This window comes from Fringilla coelebs (assembly GCF_963513975.1).
Source record: "Fringilla coelebs genome assembly, chromosome: 2".
Classification (NCBI taxonomy): domain Eukaryota; kingdom Metazoa; phylum Chordata; class Aves; order Passeriformes; family Fringillidae; genus Fringilla; species Fringilla coelebs.
This window is the reverse complement of record NC_140029.1, coordinates 95,646,860-95,667,458: the sequence shown is the minus strand read 5'-3', so window position 1 is coordinate 95,667,458 and position 20,599 is coordinate 95,646,860. Positions and strand designations below refer to the sequence as shown.

The following is a 20,599-nucleotide window of genomic DNA, read 5'->3' as shown; positions in this document are numbered from 1 at the left end:
TTTTAATTCACTTAGCATATCAATTTTTTATGCTTTATTTATCACTCAAGAAAGTACTTACAGGGTCAGAAGGACCACAGAAGTCTCTGAACACTTTTGAAGGATTGAATTGTCTAATCTCCATTGCTATGCAAGGGCCTGAACACAACTCTGAAACCATCTCCTGGAAGAGAAAGAAGACAAAAAAAAGTTGAACTCTTTGGGTTTCAGCAAGGGTTTTATTTCTCCCCAGAACAAGGCCCAAACTAACAGGACAGGAACAATTAAGAAATATGCATTTAGGAAAGTGAGGACACTAAACAGATACCATTAGTATAATGCTTTCCATTTTGCTACTTGGTTTAGAAGGTGGAAATTGAGAAAAATTGGATATTCAGCTTCAACAGGATTCTGAATAGCATATAACAGCATCCACAATACTTTGAATTCTTTTTTAGGTACATCCTTATTGATCTGGACCTAGATTCCATGGCAGTGTCTCGTAACTTGTCAAACCAGACTGAATCACTGGAATGTACTTTGCTGGGTTTTAAGCCTGAAAAATCACGCTATGTTCTGCCAGTTCCACAGGCAGCAATGTACTTTGCAGTGTTCCCTACCAGAAGCATAGTACACAGCCTATATCTGTTTTCACATATACACTCGTTCAATGGCTTTAAGTCATTAAAATGTCTCCTGGGCTTTTGGTTCTCTCTGTCTTTTCCTCACAGATTACCACAGAAGCTGAAACACACAAGCCAACAGAATCTGTGCCCGTGGCACAACCTGTTAGGGAAAGGGTCTGGCAACATTCTTGTGATATACTAATACCAGGATCTCAGTTACAGTGAAATCATCTGTTTCCGTGGAGTCTCCAGGAGAGTAAAGAGACATCGTGAGTTCTGTGTGGGTGATGAAGATGGGTCTTAGTTTTCATAAGCTTAAATTAACTCTGGGCATTAGTGCCAATTTGGAGTTTGTTAATTAGAGGTATAGGTTTCACAAGCAGAAACACTTTATTTTGATGTTCTAGTCTGACTTCTTTTTTTAAATCATGGCCTTATAATTGCATATTTGTCTAGAAATCTGGACAGACAAGTTTTAAACAAATCAAGACAATTAAAGGAATCAAAACCAATGAGGAAAGACGAAAGGACAAAACATGCACAGAAAGTAAGCGAGGATAGGCAAGGACTAACAAGGTTCTGCAATCATGCCCACCAGCCACAGGCAGATCAAATATGAACCATGGCAGAGCATACAGAGTGGATGAAAGAGCAGAAGGAAAACAACAACTAAGTCCTTCTCTTCCTCCTATAAATTGTGACAGAAAATAAATACAAAATGACTCCGAGTCAAGCAGCACTGTTCCAAAAGCTGCGATCCTCATACTGGATTCCATACTGAGAATGTGTACCTAAGCTCCCCTCTCTGAATTTTATCCAGTGCCACTATCATCAGCCAGATCCTAGGAAATTTAGGTAGATGTATTCCTTAAGGACATGAAAAAAGTGCAGACTAGCTTCACGCTCTACAACATAAATAAATATTTTAATTCCAAAAACTGTTTTATCACCAACAGATCCTCTGTTCAAAAGAGGTCAAAGAGCTACATATTTCATTCTGCTAAGAAACAGTAAACAGTTCCTCCCTCTTTTATTGTTTCTGTCTCAGCACAAACATTCCACCAGCAACAGTGAACATGATGGAAGTTACTCCTGACTCCTTCACTACCGCACTGAGCTGAGACTTGAAGACCGGCTGCCACCAGGTACAGCACAGAGGCAGGCGGTTCTGTGTCAGACAAGCCTGATCTACTTATGCAGCCTCATCAAGTTCAGAGCTGAGTCTAAATAGCACGCAACGTTTGTCTGGTGAGGCTCCCAGTTACAGCCACATCAAACTTTCTCTGGCAAATACTTTATTCATCAAATAGCATGGGTTTGTGGTCAGTCAGAACCATTCCTGGAGGTGGATCAAGCTCAAGGATTTTTGATTAATAAAGTGGATTCTGAGCTGAAATAATCTCACTTCTTTTTCCCCGTTTTTTATTCTGGCTAGAATAGGAAATAAGAGCAAAACAGCACAAAAACTAAGCAACATTATATAAAATCCCATGTAGGAGATACTACCAAAGCTAAAATTCTGGGCAATTGTACAGCTTTCTCTTTTCACAAAGTACTTTATATACAATGTCAAACCTTTATCTGACTCACATGAAATAACCAGAAGAAATCAAACTACAGTTTTTTAAAAGGATTTCTGAATGCTAGTATCTTTTCTGCTGAGTTATTTTTGAATGATAAATAAAATTTAGATCAAAACAGATGGTTCTGAGTCACATATAGAAGTGGTCATATTCTTTCTCCAATATCCTATTTTGTAACACACTTTCCTATTTGGACTTCACTGACAATGTCCATTGCTGTTCCCATGTGTGCCTTCTCCAGAACCCTTTACCATCATGGTTAGCTTTTCTATGTTCTCCTGCATTTCAGATACTGAGTGCATGAAAATATTAATTTGATTTCTTTTCAACTGAGTTAATCCAGCACATATAACCTGCAGGATGGAGCCCCAGATTCTCACTTTTCTTGACATCACCTACAACACATTTTATTTATTGACTTACCTTGTTTAAATGTCACCTTCCCTTCTGAGTAACTCTCCAATTAAATTATATAACTAAAATTTGCAACTTGCTAGAGGGTTAGAGATTGTGCAGCCCAAGAGCAGAAAATGGCAGAGAATTTCCCATTTTGTTCAAAGCAGAGACTTTTGCAGCACTACAGGACTCCTCAGGCCCTGAAATACTGATCAGATACTTCCATTTATAAATTCTGCCACATACTCACAAGTATGCCTGTCCAATCTCCCTTTGGTACTTGTCAAAAATTATGTTCAGAGGAGACCTTATGAGTATTCCCCAATCTGAGAGTGAATTAACAGCACTCCGAACCCATTTAAAGACAAATCTACAAACCCTGTTAAAATAAGTTAGACTGAACAATCATAAAGGAGGAAGAAAATAATAAAAAATTCATTTTCAGAGTAATATTAGTAAATACGTAGAAAACTTACAATAATGTAGCCATTTAAAAATTAAGGATAATTTGCAACATAATAGCATGGCAATAAAGCTAAACTCATTACTATGAGTAAATTACACAGTAAAGTAAAAATTACTGTGAGTAAAATGAACCAAAATCCTCTGAGAGAAGGTGATCCAGAAGTACAAGCTCATCTTCTTGTATTCCCATTGTTCTATCTGCAGCCAGGAAGTTTTATGTGACAGTACAAGAAAGCATAATACTGTAGAGAATCTCAGATGTCCACTGGGATTACAGCATATCTTAAACTTCTTAAATTTTCTGAATATTTATGAAAGTCAGATAAATAAACCAAAGAATAGTTCAAGATGTCATTAGGAAAGCCTCCAACACAGCAGCCTCATTGTAAATAAAATGATAAACATGTATTTTGGTCCAAGCTGCTCTTACAATGTCCAATCAAAGAAAGATGCAGGTGGTCTCACAGCTCAACATTAATAAAATAACTTTTTTTGGGGAAGCTGGGGACATGACTCTGTTGTATTTTACATATTACTTGGCTGAACAATTTTCATAAAAGACTCTCCTTAATTATGACACAAATAACACAATTCTCACAATGAATTAATTTATTTGAGAACAGACTAGAACTGTTCAACACCAGGTTCATAAAAGAAACCACATCACAATCCCAACTAATAAGAAATGTGGTACTTTCCTCACTTGAGCATATTTTATTTTTAAACAGATTCTTGTTAAACTTATGCTTACCAGGTATTCAGGGACAACGCCTTTGTAAATCTCATAAAATTCTTCCACATTTGGACGCTCCATGTTGAACTAAAAAAACCAAAATGTTAGCCAGTCTATATTAAACAACAACAGGAATACATAGACACCCATTCTTAACCAGCAAATGTTCAGAATCCTCTAACTTTTACCAGGTAAAAGGAATGGCTTTACTACTGCAATATGAAGCTTGTCAGCGACTTAGTGATGGCACAGGCAACATAGTACACATTACTTTTTTCGACATCAAATACAAGTAGACAATGTAGTGTTGGGTGATCTCACTAAGAAAGAGACTGTTCTTCTTTTGTGATAGGGATTTGAGTGATAGGAGAATGTCAGATCTTGAGACTTTCACCACAACTGAAGGGCAGGACTCTTGAGAACAATCTCTGCGCCAAATCCTTTTAACTGCTGAGGGTATTCAGGGTGTCAAAATTCCTCAAGTACCTTTAAAAGCATTTCCCATAATTCATACTAAATATATTTTTTTAAAAAAATTAAGGAAGGATATTAAAAATAGTTTAATTAATCTTAGCTAGTACATTTTGTAAAGATATCTCAAATTGCTCCAGAAGAGACAGATATAATTACCTCCCCTGCTAACTGTGGGGAAATTCAGATACAGGGAAGTGAAGTGTCTTGGCTCAAGGTCACCAAGCAAACAGAAACAGATTAGCTGATCAGTCAGATACTAAAACACAAATATCACCAAGACAATGTTGATCCCAAAACAATGCTACAGCCTGCACAAGAGTTTTATACTGCAGGAAGACACCTGTGCACTGCTATGACCTGCATACAGCACTACTCAGGCTTCCCTTTATCATAAAAACACAAAAAAGGAAACCTACCATCTGCAAAGCTGAAATCTCAAATCCTTCCTTGAGGATGGCTTTTATAATCTTTCCAGAAAGCCCTGAAGAAACATGGAAAATATAGTATTCAATCTCAAAAAGCAGATTTTACAACTGAAAGGTATTATGCCAATACACTGCTTATTCTCAAACGGAAAAAACAGTATTTGTGTAATGCTTGAGAGGAAGCAGAGAAGAGGTCTGAGTTCACACACTCTATGTTCTATATAAGCTTACATGTTGATGGTTTCAAATAATTAAACTCCATGCAGCTGTTGAAAACATTTCTACCAAAAAAGGTAATTAGTGAAGCCTTTGCTCTTCTCAGATCAACTGCAAAACACCCAGTTGCTGCAAGATCAAGATTTATATTTTTAATGAAGACCCACTGGCAATACTGATGCTTAATCAGTCATCAATTCAGAGCACCAGCTGTCTTGTTCTTTTTGCAGGTCCTACTTTAAGCCAGAAACAATGCAGGATGATAATAAATAAACTAGTGCAGGAGTTCATGTCTTATATGGGAAAATCACATTAGTGCAAAATAACCTATTACTTCAAAGTTTACAGCTCACAAATAAGCTATTGCTGATGATACTGCTTGCTTATTCTCTCCAGAACACATCTTCAAAGACTGAATTATACTGTAAAACAAAACATGAAACTTCAGAAAACAAGAACCACTGATTTTCCACTGAATGGACATTTTAGATTTGCCCGTGCTTATAAGATCAGGCCATTTTGGAGATTATGTCAGCCAAGCACAGTACTCTGTATGAATGAATTTCACAGAATCATTGTCTTTTTATAGAACACAAATGCCTGTCCTCTAGCACTATTTGTGAGAAAATACAGATTTCTGGACATTTATCTAGAAAAGAATTAATCATAGAAGAATACCCTCTAATGAATGACAACAGCAGGACCAGTGACTCCTGGTCATTAGATCCTTTTATTAAGTAGTCTTTAAATTGCAGGACATTTAGCACTGCATAAATATAGGAGATGAGAATAAAACAAAGCTAGTATGGAAGTTATAGCATGCTTGAGATACAGCCTACTAATATCTGTGCCATGGGACTAGAAAGCTTCCAACGACATTTAAAGGACAGTGGAAGCTCTGAGTAAATAAGACTGAGGGTTGAAAGACTTTCAAAAATTGTATTTACAAATGAAAATGAAAAAAAAAACCCATGTCTCTGAAGTATTTGCTATCACATTTTCACTCTAAGGTTTGTGTAGAAAAGCCTTCCCTCTACAAAACACTGCATATTTCTTCCAAAAGTCTTCCAACTACTGAAAGGAATATCTGAGATTTCAGTGCATACTCAGTCCATGCGGCTCTTTGTGTTTAGAGAATATAGAAACAAGCAGAGGCAAATACAATTCCTGTCCCACTATACTGTTCCACCATGTTTTGGTGAAAGTTTCCTTTTAACACTCCTGTGAACCCAGAGGAAAAAGAAATCCCCTTTTTTTAAGATTAAAAAAAACCAAACTGCAATAGCAAAATGAAGGGTCTTCGACAGGTTTGCCCAGGAAATGTAAGACCACATCAGAGAGAGAACCCAGAGTTCTGATTTCTTTTTTTCCACCCTGCTGCCTTCAGTCTTGTTTTCAGAGATGAATGGGCATTTTGTAAAGAGTTCAAGTAACTGGCTGGGAATCATTCAGGAAATGAATAAATAAAATAATTTAATTAATTAACTAATTAAATATGTGACACAGCATAAACATTTCCTCATTCTCAATCTTCAAAGACAACACTCTGGTCAACTCCTTCACCAGAAACCAGCAAAGATGAAGAAAGGGCACTCTGGTAGATAAATGGTCACTGTCACTTGCAGGGAAAAAGCTATGAGAGAGGTAAGAGACAGCTGCTTTGCCTGACACATATCCATTTTACACTTTATCAGCCAAGAATGGGCAACTTGTGCAGGCACTCTACGCCAGCAAGCATCTAATTAAAATACATCAACTTCTGGGGTATTATTGATTTGTGGAAGCAAACAAACTCCACAACTTTTGTGAAAGTTGTAAAGCCAGTATGCTTATTACAGTGCTGGATGCATGTGGGAATCGTTCCCCTAAAATGACATGTGTACCTCTGGGAACTCCAGATCCAAAAGGATCCTCTCAAATACATATGCATGCAATTTCACAATAGCTTCATACATATTCATTCTACTGATTTCAAGTGATATTTGCTGCTAATTCTTCTTTATCAGAAAGAACTCCTGGGTCATGTTGCCCTGCTCTCTCTGTCTCTGTCCTTCAGCTGAAGCAGTTTCTCCGAGCATAGGTTTTTGCGAGAACAGGCAGTCAGACTAAACAGCTATGTTTGCAAGCTACAGGCTTAACTCAAAGATGTACATTTCACCTAAATCAAAATGGATTTCTACTCTGGAAAATTTCCACTCTGCCTGATTATGGAGATCTGCTTTTTACAGAACTTTTGTCTTCAGCAGTTTTACAACCTACAAATAAAATCCACGTTTAAGAGAAGCAAAAGGGGACTCTATTCAGCTTTCTGGGCTGTTTCTCTGCTGAAGTAACTAAGACCTATCTCTTCTGTAGAGAGGAGATAGTCTTCTTTAACGATAGAAATGAAAGTAGGAAGGTATTTTGCATAATGGTCTTTAATACAAGGTTTCTTTAATAATTTTGATAAATCTATCATGATTTTCCTCTATATTGTATTTCTGAGCTCACTCTCACTCATCAGAGCAGCAGAGCACTTTGTTGCTCCAGACAGACGGCCCATGTCTGCAACATTGAAAAGGCTTAACCAAAGGACTTATTGTCACCACCATGCAGACAGATAGACACCAACCGAAAAATTCAAAGTGCTTTGAGGAAGAAGTGCCATGAGATTTCATTTATCCTTGCAAAGCAGGATGTTAGCACCACTTCCAAGACATGGAAATTGAGGCAGAGGAGCATAAGCAAGTTGCCAGTGGCAGCGCAGATCCACAGATCAGTGATTTGCTCTTCTTTGTCCCAGTTTAGGCAATCCACGTATCATTTCTCCTAGGGACACTTTCCTTTCAAATTCTACCTGAACCAAAATAGAAACAAAAAGCACAAAGGCAATCCCCAAGCAACAGAAGAATGCAAGCTCAAGAATCAGCCTGGAATCTCTCTGAGGCTTTCAGCCAGTTACATGATTGACCTGGGACGTATCCTCTTCATTGGGGACAGATAAGGCTCAGGAAAATATGAGCTAATTAGAACGCCATTTCAGCAGCTTTCAACTTTAAAAAACAAATCTGTAGTGAAAAAACAACTTTATAAGGACCCTTCATAAAGGGTCAGTGGATGTTTAAAATGTGATTACAGTAAGAACACAAATCAAAGCCACAGATTAGGCACCAGTTATGATGAATTTTCAGTCTCAAAGCACAAAAGAATCCCAAGCATTACTAAATGCAACTGAGGGAATTTAACACTAATCCAAGCAAAAAGAGTGAAAGAAAGGGAGCATGGGCAAACATTTTTTGTCTGCTGGGCAGCTTCATATTACTACATACCTTGTACAGGACATAATAATTTTCTAATATAGACAGAAATAATTTTCAAATATATTTTAATCAGGTAAAATTATAAAGTACCAAGACTTTCTCAGTTACATTAATATTATATGACTTGTTGCTTTACAACATACAGTATTTGAAAATTGTCCTTCATTAAGAAATTGAAAGTAGCAGGGAAGACATCAGATTGAAAAATGTTACCACTGTTTGCAGAGTTATGCATTGGGATAAAATAATACAGTTTAATGCAAGCCACTTTTAACTTTAATCAATGAGCCACAGCAGCTGTGCTACTGGGACCTTTCAGTTCCAGTGCACTATGAAGCACCAGCCCTAGGAGTAGGAATGTTACATTCTCTTCCATTTCTTCTTGACCTGTTTCCTAATTTAACCATTCCTCTAAAAAAAGCTCATTAGGCAAGATAGCAGACTGCTTTCAAAGCAAGGCAAGAACTAGATTCCTCATCTTAGCCTCCATATGTCGTTTTTAAAAATCCTTCCAATAATTAAAAATAATTCCTCTTAAACATCAGGGGGTTTTTGACAGGAATACAAAAACTGCCATGACTGATCAGACTGATGATCTACCTCATCCAGTAATATATTTCTAGAAGTAACCTGTACTGGGTGCTTAACATATCACTAACTAAAAGTAGCAATTTAATGTCTTTTTCTGACATTTTGAAATGCAATTTTGCTTCATAGGATAATGAAATAATCTGATTCTTTACTGCCGAGTGGTAAGGTCCTATTTCAGAACTCCAGAGAATCACAGACTTGACTCCAAGCAAAGTCCTTTTTGAACTCTAGAAGATGGAAAAGTGGGATTTAGAGTTGGGCTCTCCTGCAATGTATTTCAGTTGAAGTTCTTGCTAATCTTTGTTTCAGACAACATTGAAAAACACTGGGCAGTAAGTAAATGACAAATGTCCTTCTCAAAAAGCGCACTTCTTCTTATCATTTGGTCAACCTATACCCTGAAGAACAAGGTTTCTCTCTCTTTTCTTCTTTTTCTATTTAGGAATAACACAACTCTAGGCATTTTTACTATGCAGCATAAAACCACCATTTTTAGACTCTCCAAAAGTTTGGTCATGGTGATAATCTATAATTATTGGTCTCACAGCCCCACTGTGTACTGTGTGAAAAAGGATATGCAATCATTTTTGCACCTGTGCTCAGGGAATGACAGAGGGTCTCCTAAGTGACACATTCTGGGCCAGCAAAGGAGAGGGGACCTCAAAAGCCTCCCAGGCTTTTGGGAGGAAGGAAAGAAAAGACCTGTGGATACAGATGGGAGAGAGAGGAGCATGTGAGGAAATGCTGAGACAATATTGTTCATAGTGATAGAGCCCAGGATGTTCCATTACCCCTCATTTCTGTCTAGGTACTGTATTAAAGGAGAACCTCGAGAACTTTGAAGGGCAGTTTTACAGACATTTATTCTTTACTTATGGAGAACTTAATCAACACTGCAGCACTGGTGAAAACTTTCACAGAAAACATTCATTTGAAAATACTAAAAGTTAAAGGAGTGAAAACAAAGATATCATCACGGCCTTACTGGAAGGTAGAAGTCAGGAAACTGCTAGCACAAGAAAAATTATGCATGCAGATATTAAATCTCAGGGGACCTTGAAACCAAAATGACCAAGTATGTGACGCAGCTGAGAATGGGAACTGACAGATTCAAAGGGGGTGAAAGGTTCAAAGGCTTAATTTCAACTGCAACTTTCTGAACTGCTATGAACAAGGCAAGACCACACATGTGAATTCCAAACAGGGCATTATAAGATGCAGAAAGACACCCATCCATAGGCATAGGGAAAAAAAGGTATTCTGGAAATTCTTGCATGGGAACAGATGGGAAGAGTCACACTTAGCATTCAGATACAAAGGGCCATTGAGAAATTCAAGGCAAAGATTAGAGCCAGACTACACAAAGTATCTAACAATTTGGCTGGGCAGTGTGAACCATTGGAGAAGAGAACTTGGAGAAGAAAGCAATATCATGAAGAAAAGTCAGTATTTGTGCAAGAAATTGCAATTGTGCAATCTTTTGAGTTCAGTTATGCTGAACTCAAACTGACAGCTGTATATCTGCAAAATAACCCAAAACCCAGAAAAGCTTAGTTTTCTGTCTTTCTTTGTTCTTGTGTTAAGAGAAAGTTTCAAAAGAAATACCCAGTTTGATTTGCTCTTTCTTTCATGATGTTCATTACTTTGTAGTCCTTTAGCACATCCAATCAGATTTTATTTTTCTTTCAACTTAAGAAGATTATGGTCAACCATTCTGGCTAGTACAATAGTTCTATGGCTATAATGAGTTTCATTTATTTTTGCATATTTCTTAAGTGTGAACAAAACAAAATATGATATTTTAGCTGAGGCTGTACCACTGGATTATATGAAGGCATTCAGTATTGCAATTCAAACCATTCACAATCTTAGTAACATTTCTCTCCTTTTCTCTGGTTATCCCTGCTGAACACTGTGCACAGGACTTCTCATTAATGGTTACAGCTACAGAGAGGAAGTGGTTAAAATTATTCCTTGGAATGTGCATTAGCCCATAATTATAAACAATAACTTTAATCTACTATTTCACTGTTAATTAAATTCTGGAAGTTAAAATTTTCATGCGATCCCCTACAATCTGGAAAGTTCACCAACTCACTGTCCTAGAACAATAATAAATACACTGTAAGCTGTAAATACACTGTAAATACACTGTAATTATTTTCCACTTGGCAAAAGACTATCACATATTCCTATATTCTGTGTCTTGGCTGTCTTCAGATCCAGTATCTTGCCTTTCTCCTTACCCTCTGATTTGAAAAGGGCAGTAAAAAAAGAGACTTCAATATATTTACCTTTTGCACATTTTTTTGTACAATGAGTTGGATTAGGCATGGCCACATTTTTTTCATTTTTCTAAAATGTTCTCAAAAATTTCTGGTAACTTCAGGTTCCGTTACATCATCAAACATCAGGCCAGTGATGCCCTACAAAGTATTCCTAATGATTATATTAAATCTTCTTTCTTCTAAATTAGTAAATATGCTCATATTTTGTAAATGTACTTACAGAAAGCTGTATATCCCTGCCCTACCTATCTCAGGTTAAATAAATTAAACCCATAAAGCTTTCATTGGCTAAATCTCTTATTCTTTTGCTCTCTTTTTCTGTTCTTTTTGAAACAGTGCCCAGAAACTGGATATGATAAATTAGTTGGATTTTCATTAAGCAGAACTAGTGGGTACATAGTGAACACAGATTATGCCCGTTTCATCATTATACCAACCATTTCTCAAACTTTTCACTGATACTCTGCCAGTTCTTCTTTACTTTATATCTTTGCATTTATTTTCCCTTCTTCACAGCAGTGTTATGCAGTTTATATTCAGTTTAATCATCTTTGCATCACATAATTTCTGTAATTCATCATGAATGTTTTGATGTTCTGTTCACAGAAATGTTCTGTTCACATCCTTCAAAATTTCAGTAGGCACTCGGTACCATGTGTGAACATTGCAAGCATGCTCTGCCCTCACCTATTCAAGCCATTAATGACAATATTGACAAGAACTGGCCCCAGGATGCCTGATAAGACTTCATTTGTAAAGCCCTTTTAATTTGACATGCTCATGTCCAGTCCAACATTCAGGGAAACATTAAAAACTGTGCGGAGGCCCATGTTGACCTAAACATACAAATTACTCCACGAAAGGAAAATTCTAGTTTCCTAACAGCAAAGAACTTTCACAAAGGCATTGACAACCAAGTGAATTAGGCCATCTTACACTGTTTTACCTTCCTTTAGAGAAAGCATACTTGGAGAATTCAGAGATCGATATTTTCCTTCACAAAAGACATGCTGGTAAATGTCCATCAACCACTGAGTGATTTCAATGAAATGATACACTCCTGATTCATCAGTTTCCTCGGTATGAAAAAATTTCACTATCCTGGTCCACTCTTAGAATTGACTTTTCTCTAACCCTTTACAAGTGAAAATCCCAAAATGCAGTAGCAAACACTCATTTCTAATGTCTCTTTTTTTTTTTACAATAATACCATCGTCCCTGCACAGAGATGATTTCCAGTAACACGAACACCACAAGTACAAGTCTACTGAACACAGCAGCAAATACATTCTTTCCAGCTGGAGGATACTTATGAGCTTCAGCAAGGATGTGCCATTTGACCTGTTTGGTCCTCTGAAGTGTATCTCCTCCTCTTCCTTCCTGTCTCAAGCTGTCAGAAAGGATTTCCAAATTCAGTTCACCTCCTCCCCTGCTGAAATCTATTCAAATGTAAAATACATTTTTCATACATCAAAAAAATAGATGTCACTTTCCCAGTAGTCATTGAAATCCAAAATCAGTCTAAGCTGGGAAACCAATGCCAAGGTGTTAAAACTTTAGGCAGAAATAAATGAGAAAGACTACGGGCTTGGTTTCAAAACCAAACATCCCAGGCAAGGAATATCCATCATTACAACAACAGCAAAGAATTAACAACACAGATGGAAGCGCATGGATGACTGATTTCATGAAAGCTAATTTTTTTTAATTCTAAAAAACGGTGATGAAGTGGCAAAGTAGGTTGTTTTCACTTTAACTACTTTTTTCTAGCTTCTCTAAAGAGAAAAAAATCCAACCATCCAAAAAAAATCCCAGCACCACTAGACACCACCAAATGCTTCAACATCCTACATAGTATATATATTCGAGGAAAACACAAGAAACAAACTGCACTTCATTTGACATAAAATACCTCTCCTCCCTGGGCAAGTCTGTCTGCAAAAGAATGCCTGCAGCTGAAAGCAGTGTTTTACTTGTTAGTCCTCACATGACTCCAGCACTATGATTGCCATGTTGCATGTGGGAATACCCTGAGGTCACATCTCAAACCATCCACTCTGTAGTATCTGCAAAGATTTGTGTTCATTCCACAATTTTTTTTTGTTTCCAGATTCTATCTGTGGATAATAATTCCTTCCACGCTTCAAATCGCTGAGTGCATCAAGGCTAGCACTGATGTCCCCTGGCACTCAGTCTTGTAGACAAAATCCAAAGAAAGGTTCTGCCTACAATGGGGCAGACTCCACAGCATCTGCACTTCACCCTTCTATTATCTGCAGACAGAAGATGTACTTTCAGATAACTTATGAGAAAATTGCACTCCTCATTTTTTCTCAAGCCAGGTTTCTGAAAACCCTGTTCTAATTCTAGGTCTCCTGAAAATAAAAATACTTAATTACTCAAACTTATGCCTAAAAGGGTAAAAAAAAGCTAACGATTTCCAGATTTTTTAATACCTAATGAATACAAATTGCCTTGAGAAAAACTGTGAAATAGATAAGTAGTGCTGAGAGTGAGAGTAGATTTGTATCTTGACTATACCATCCTCTTTTTCTTTTCCAGCTTATTCAATTTCCTAACTACACACATGTAAGTACACTTAGCACTATACAGAGGTGAACCTAACATTTTCATAGTCATGCCTTCTCTCTTTCAAAGAGCAACAAGTGTATTGTGCGTCAGGACAGTTCTTCAGTTGTCGGCAGTTGGATAATCCACTACAATGCTGGATTCCCATGCTCTACAGTCCTCTCCTCACTCTCTCTTGTACAGTATATTCACTTGAGATATTACACAGGCAAACCTTGTTTCTGTACCTGCCTGAGACTGAACTACTATCCTTGGTATTCTTTTTCTCACATTTAGATTTGTCTTTGGAGCTACAAACTTCACTCAATTGGAATTTTACTGCCTTTGCATAAAGAAGGAAATATGATTCTTATGATTTCATGTCATGCAACATTTTGTTAATGAACGTAAAGTTCTACAACTTTCTACAGCTGTCCACTAGCTACTAAGTTAATATAGAGGAGGTCTAAGTTTCATCATCCACTCAGAACACGTCTAAAAACACATTCCCGTACAGTGTCTTTTCCACTTGGCAAGAAGGTATTCCTGCTCCTTTTATTTTCTACGAGATTTGAATTTTGTTTAGTTGAAGAATACTGTGGAAGACAGCACTGTATCTTTTTTTAATTAAAAGGGAAAAGGATTTAACTTAGCAGAAATGTTAGAACAAAATCTCAAGCTTAACACATACAAGGAGAGCAAACCTGTCTGGGTGGTCAGTCTCATGCCTAGGACCTCTCAAAACCACAGAGGCTTCTCTCTTTTCTCTATGCAGCCTTTTCAGTTTGCATATTACACGCTTCTGACCTGAGTCTTTATAGCCTGATCAACTCTATTTTAAAATTTTTCACCTGCTAATTTTTCAAGGAAAAAGCTAAAGGCCACATCAAAGAAACTTTAAACCTGTCACGAAATACCAAAGTCTACTTCCTACAGCAAACATGACTAAACTGTTACACATAAAAATGCTAAAACTTAATCCCACCCAGTGATCTATAGGGTGCTATTTCTGCTCACAGAACAGTCAAATCATAACTGACCTAAGGGCATTAAACTGATGTTTACCCATTCTGGTGAATTTACATGTTTGGCTACTGAGCACTAGTGCTAATACCTCCAGATCTACTAATATGAGGGGAATTACAAAAAGAGAATGCTTAAGTGATTGAAACTATGATCTTGTGTCTCAAGTATCAGAAGCACAAGAAGGAGGAGGATTACAGAAGACAGACCAACACTAAAAATTTCAAATTGTTAAACAACGTAACCATACAATCCTAGAGCTGTTCTTACTAGTTACCATGCTCCTTGACTAAAAACTGGTCTCAGGAGAAGAGGAGGAAACTGAAAGACACTGAGAAGTTAACAGATTCTAGAGGGGATAAACCCATCATGTCTCCCTGATGCAGCCCTGGTCAGAACAAATTTGCCTGGAGTAGCATCGGGTTGCTTTTGCATTCTTCTAGCTCTCGGTGAAGAGGAATTGGACTGCTCTGCAAAGCCTCTTCAGAGTTAAAATACAACCACCTCACTGCTGCCAGCTAGGGAAGCTCTCCATCTCCCCTGGGAGCACCCACCAGGGAACTCCCTAAAGCTGTCTAGTCCAGAGCTCTGGGCTACATTGCCTTCCACAGCGTACCCATTTCTGATCCTCCACAGATGTTATGCTGACACCAAATTGACACGACAGCTATGGCCTTACTTCTTTAAGAAACATGTGTGGCACACATTCCTAGAGGGCCAGTGATGCCAGCATTATGAGCACTCTTGACAGCTGAGGTTAAACTTCACCTTAGTCCCCCAAGACCCTTTAGCAGGCCAGGGTTCCCCTGCAGCCTGGCAGACATGCTGACACTCCTGCTTACAGGAATTCTCAGGTGCCTGGGCACTGTACCAGGTCCTGCTGTGGTTGGCTGGGCTGTGCTGCTGTGGCTGCCTAGGACCAGACACTTCTGTATGTCCAGCAGCAGAGAGGCAGCAAGGCCAGAGATAAAACCAACACTAACTTTCCTCTACTTTATCACTGGATAAAAACCACCTGTGGCAATGAAAGTCATTCCCTAAGAGTATTGTGCCCAAGAATCAACCAGCATAAACTAGAGATTACATCCTAAAAAGTACCCCAGTTTACAGCTGCCATTAAAGCAAATCATCTTCCAGGACAGAAAATCAGGAAGATTTTTCTTTCTAAGAATCAGTTATGTAACAGACTCTGTAGGAAAAACAAACACTGGGGAAAAGGGCCAGAAAGCAAAATTCAAATCATTAATTCAGCCAAATGTCTCTACAGAAATAAAGACTAGATCTCCATATAAACTGAAGTACGTAAGTGGAACTTCATGTAATTGTAAATATGTAATGAGTAGCTTATATACATGGTAATTAGATAGCCAAGTTCAAAGCCTCAGCAATGCATAGGAAATTGCAAAAAGGTTTATTTTTAGATACTCAATACTGAAAATTTGTAGAGCACAAATCAAAACTCCAGCGCAAAAGAGGCTCTGATGCTTTGACCCACATGATTTTCTCTCCATGCCTCTGGCTTTGCCAAACCACCTTTTCCCACTGAAGGCCACACACAGGATTTCCTTTCCTCTCCAGCTGCTGTGTTTCCACTTACCTGACCGTGTGTGCAGCTTTTGCTTTACTTATTAAACTATCCTTATCTTAACCCATGAGTTTCCTCAGTTTTACTTCTCCAATTCTCTCCCCAATCCCAGAGAAGTGAGCGAGCGGTTTTGTGGGGTTTGGTGGTCAGCTGTGGATAAACCACAACAGAGCATTAAAACAGTCTGCTGACTTAGAAAAGGCAATTCTGATTTCTTTGTTTTTGAGGGTAGTAATCACAGCTGTATGGAGGGAGAACGCTCACACAAGGTACACTTTTTGTCTTTCAAATTTTAGTTGCTTTTTGACAGCCGTCCTCTGACTTTCCAGCCCTCTGTGGTGTGAGAAAAAGGACTATATAGGGGACATTAAGATCAGCACTCACACTGCAAAGCTGGAAGTGCACGCACATTTTTTGTTTACCTACATTCGTACCTCCTCTCCTCATCACCCTCACCCTCCTACAGGCACTCACACACCCAGAGGGATGTGCAAATAGGGTCAGAGTTTGTCTTCTGGCAACTCAGAAAAATTCAGAGAAGTTCTAGAAAAAAAAGGAACAGACAGCCCACTGAAATCTACAGAGATGAGTAAGATTAAAAATAGGAAGAGAAAACCTGAGTCTGAGTCTCTATATGTAATAGAAATTTTATCTTAAGTCAGAAAGCCATCCACTTTGCTATTTTTACAGTCAAATGAAGGACCCTAACAATCCTGCCACAGAAAAGTTTGTCCTCTGCAAACACGTAGCTGGGTAAAATCATAGAGCCAGCTACTGCCTGTATTTCTGTAAAAGGAACATCGCTGTGTCTTTGCTACATGGCAGACTTATCAGCAGCAGATACCATGCAAGGTCTGGAAGAGATAACAGGCACATAATCAGAAGCAACTATGAAACTCCTTCTTGTGAAAACCTTTTTTTTTATTTCAGCAAGCTCTCTAGACATCCCACCTGAGGTGTGAAAGGCCTGGAAACTGCTCCAGCCACTTATGCTGTTTCCATTTAAGCTATCCACAAAGAAGTGATTAGAATGTTGCAGTGTGCTCTACATCTTACTAAGAAAAAACTCTATGCTCTCACATGGTGATATTTATTCTGCATTCAAAAATACTGTTTCAGTGCCTGAGTCAAAATATTTTACTGCACTCACTGCTCCTACACATGCTCCTGGATCTAAGTACAGGACACAAGAGCGCGGTTATTTTTGCATGGTAACAGCATAGCATTAAACATTTCCAATACTCATATGGCAAGCTCCCAGGGCATTCTCCAGCACAGAAAGTATCACAGAATCCACCAAATGCTTTAGGTCTTTGGCTCACTTTCATAAACAAGCCTTTCCTACTTTCCATCCCCACCGCATTCAGCAGAACGAGATTCGTAACAGCACAAATCTCCCTTTGTGAGTCATTTTAATCTGATCTGCTACTGCCTCGATCATGGCCAGGTGTCCTGCTTTCACTCTCTTGGGAGGATGCTAACCTCCAGCAGGTGACTGTGCTGGGCAGACAGGAGCAAGGACATGGGAAGCTGTCACAATAAGATATGTCACACCTCACATAGGTTTTAATCTTTCTCTTTTTCACCTCTCCCTCCTTATTCGGAAGTGAACAGGTATCTGCATGGAAAGCACACGACCCATTCACTCTTCATGGCAATGAACTGCAGAAATACTAAATGTGTAGGAAAGACAATGTATCTGCAAGCTTTTCCATGTGAAATACACCCTATGCTCACACAGTCTCATTCTCCCAAAAAGAGGGCACAGGAATGGTCATGGATACAATGGATACATACTGCTTTCTCCTCTGCTATCTGCATTGCTTACCTTCATTAACAGCATGAGGCTTAATAATGCAACAAGTACAGTTTGTGAATTTGGCACTGCTGACTGGTCCACGACCTCCACTGGAGGGAAAGAACAACTCCAGCTCCTGAAAACAATTGTAATTAAACACAATTTAGATTGATCTACCTGCACACATCAGCTTTTATCATGAGTAACAACATCTGAAGTATCCATAATCACAGAAGATAAACCTTTAGTACTGATTTTTTTTCCTACAAATACTTCTTCCCTGAAGCATTATCTCAAATGTATCTTTTCCTCTCTGGCACCATTGCTACAATCACAATAACAGGATTGGAGTATTTCTCGCAATGTCTTCCTTCAGTTCTGCAATGCAATCTGTTCACACTCGGAGCACTCAAAATGCTGATGCAACAATAATTTGGTAGAGGTGCTCACAGCTTTACTAACGCTCTCTCTCTTTCCTCAGTATCTTTCCAAATTCACTCCCTTACACACATTTTTTATTTTTCCTTTTTCTCAAATCATCTTTTCCACTACATAAGCAAAAATACAACTATTATCCATTTCTCAGTATGTTTTCTTTCCACATACAAAACTGACCTCCTTCCAAATTGTTTACATTTTCTTCCTTTAATCTTAAACAATTAAACTTTGTCTAAAATTGCTGAGTCACTTCTCATGCCTTATTGGCCCTATAATTTTCTTAAAAGTCTCACTGAATTGAAGCTCATTAACTCAATTTGCTTTGATTTCTCAGATAACTCAAAGGAACCTTTTTGCCTTCAATTACTTTCTTCCCACCATCACTATTTAGGCATCAGATACCTTGTATCTTAGACCATACCAGGGTGAACTTGGCAGTCAGGTTTCTTTCCTCAGTGATATTTTTTCATTGTTCACTGTCAGCTTCACACTTTTTCCATTACCTTTTATTCACATATGTTACACAATTTGCCAATCAACAAATGTGCAAAACATGGGTTCCGTTTCATACCTATCGGTCAAATTCAGTAATGACAATTTCTATTTAAGAGAAAATGTTTCATCCAAGAAATACTACTATCAAATGTACTTGATTTTTTTCCCGTATAACAGTAGCAATGCTAAAGGCCATTTCCTGGAATTGTCTCCCTTCATTTACTAGCTCAACTTATATGGAATAAACTCACATTTAGCTCATGGCACTTCAACCATTTCTGTAATCCTTTCTTGAAGAATTACACAATTCAAACTTGTCGTGCTTTGGATCTCGGACAATGGATCCTGGACAATGGATCTTTCAACAGAAGGAAAAAGTGCCTTTGTTTTTCTGCTGGCAAATAATCCACATTTTAAGTAGGCGCACCTGAGACAATAGGGTTCATTCCTTACATCTTTCTACTGATAAAATGCTGCATGATTCCAGGAACTTGTCCCACTCTATTAACTGCTATTTACTCTAAAAGAAGCAGCCAGAAAAAGGCAGTAAAATATGTGTAATAGTTAACACTTAGCTTTATCCATTAAAATTCATAAAAGGAAATTAACTCAATAATGCTGAAAGACTTGCATAATGAAAGGCCAAACTGTAATCTTGTGGAGCCTTAGGAAAAAAAAAAATCATTTTCCTTACCCTTTATTCCTGATCTAAAGAAATTACAAAATTTGGCCTGCAGACAGACAGCAGCTTAGAGTGTATCAGAGACATACTTTCACTTGTCATTTAGCCATCAAAAGAACAATGCAGCTTTCCACTCTGTTCATCTTACAATACATTCATTAAATGTGGTTGAGACTTCAGTTTTCTGTCAGAAGAGGTAATTTAGGTCCCTTTATCATATATTTCCTTCTTTTCAGCAAATCTTCTGCAGGCACAGCCAACTAGTTTCCATAGCAACTGCTATACGGCCATATAATACTAGGCCTACTAAATTAATAAAGGCACAGGGGCACTAAATTGAAAATTATGTTTGATTTATTAAAGATAGGTATCAGTAGCACCACAAAGATGCACACACCTGCAGATGTTCAGCAAAATAATCCCAGTGTCATAAAAAAGCTGCAGATGAATGGGGCCTTCAGACATCATTTCAAAAACAATGAAATGCAACAAGAATAACAAACTAAAACCTAAGCACACACTTATGCTTCTAACCAAGAATTTATGCTAATAGATACTCTCAGCTCAGAAGCTGGCACAGTTGTCATGGCAGTACACAGCAAAAAAGAGAAACTTTCACCCTTACATTTGAAGACATCTAACTATTTAACCAGAAGTCTCTCTGCAGCTGTGCTACTGCAGCTGTTCCAATTTAAAGAGGGAAGACTAGAATCATGGAAGCAACAACTGGTATCTTTCCCCAGTTAGAGTGGTTTACAGCTGAGACACCACAGTGACACATCAATAAACCATGAGATAAACATTATTCTTGCCATCATTTATTAGCATATCTATCCCAAAACAATGCACACAAAAGTCACCTTAATTCTATAGAAATGCTAATATCTATTACCCAGTCCCAGCGCTTTTTCTTAGCACTGAGAAAAGAAACATGG

General features: G+C 38.0%; 1 protein-coding gene across 2 annotated transcripts in view; it reads right to left on the bottom strand.

The window, feature by feature from the left end:
- The window catches only part of NME7 (NME/NM23 family member 7), an 89,203-nt gene that overhangs the window by 35,443 nt on the left and 33,161 nt on the right, over positions 1-20,599 (bottom strand). For both annotated transcript variants that reach the window (XM_084201089.1, XM_084201090.1), the window contains exons 7-10: positions 18,080-18,185; positions 4,673-4,737; positions 3,801-3,869; positions 62-163 (exon numbers count right to left, since the gene is read on the bottom strand). In XM_084201089.1, the coding sequence (XP_084057215.1) occupies positions 62-163; positions 3,801-3,869; positions 4,673-4,737; positions 18,080-18,185 (342 nt within the window). The remainder of the gene's footprint in view (positions 1-61; positions 164-3,800; positions 3,870-4,672; positions 4,738-18,079; positions 18,186-20,599) is intronic.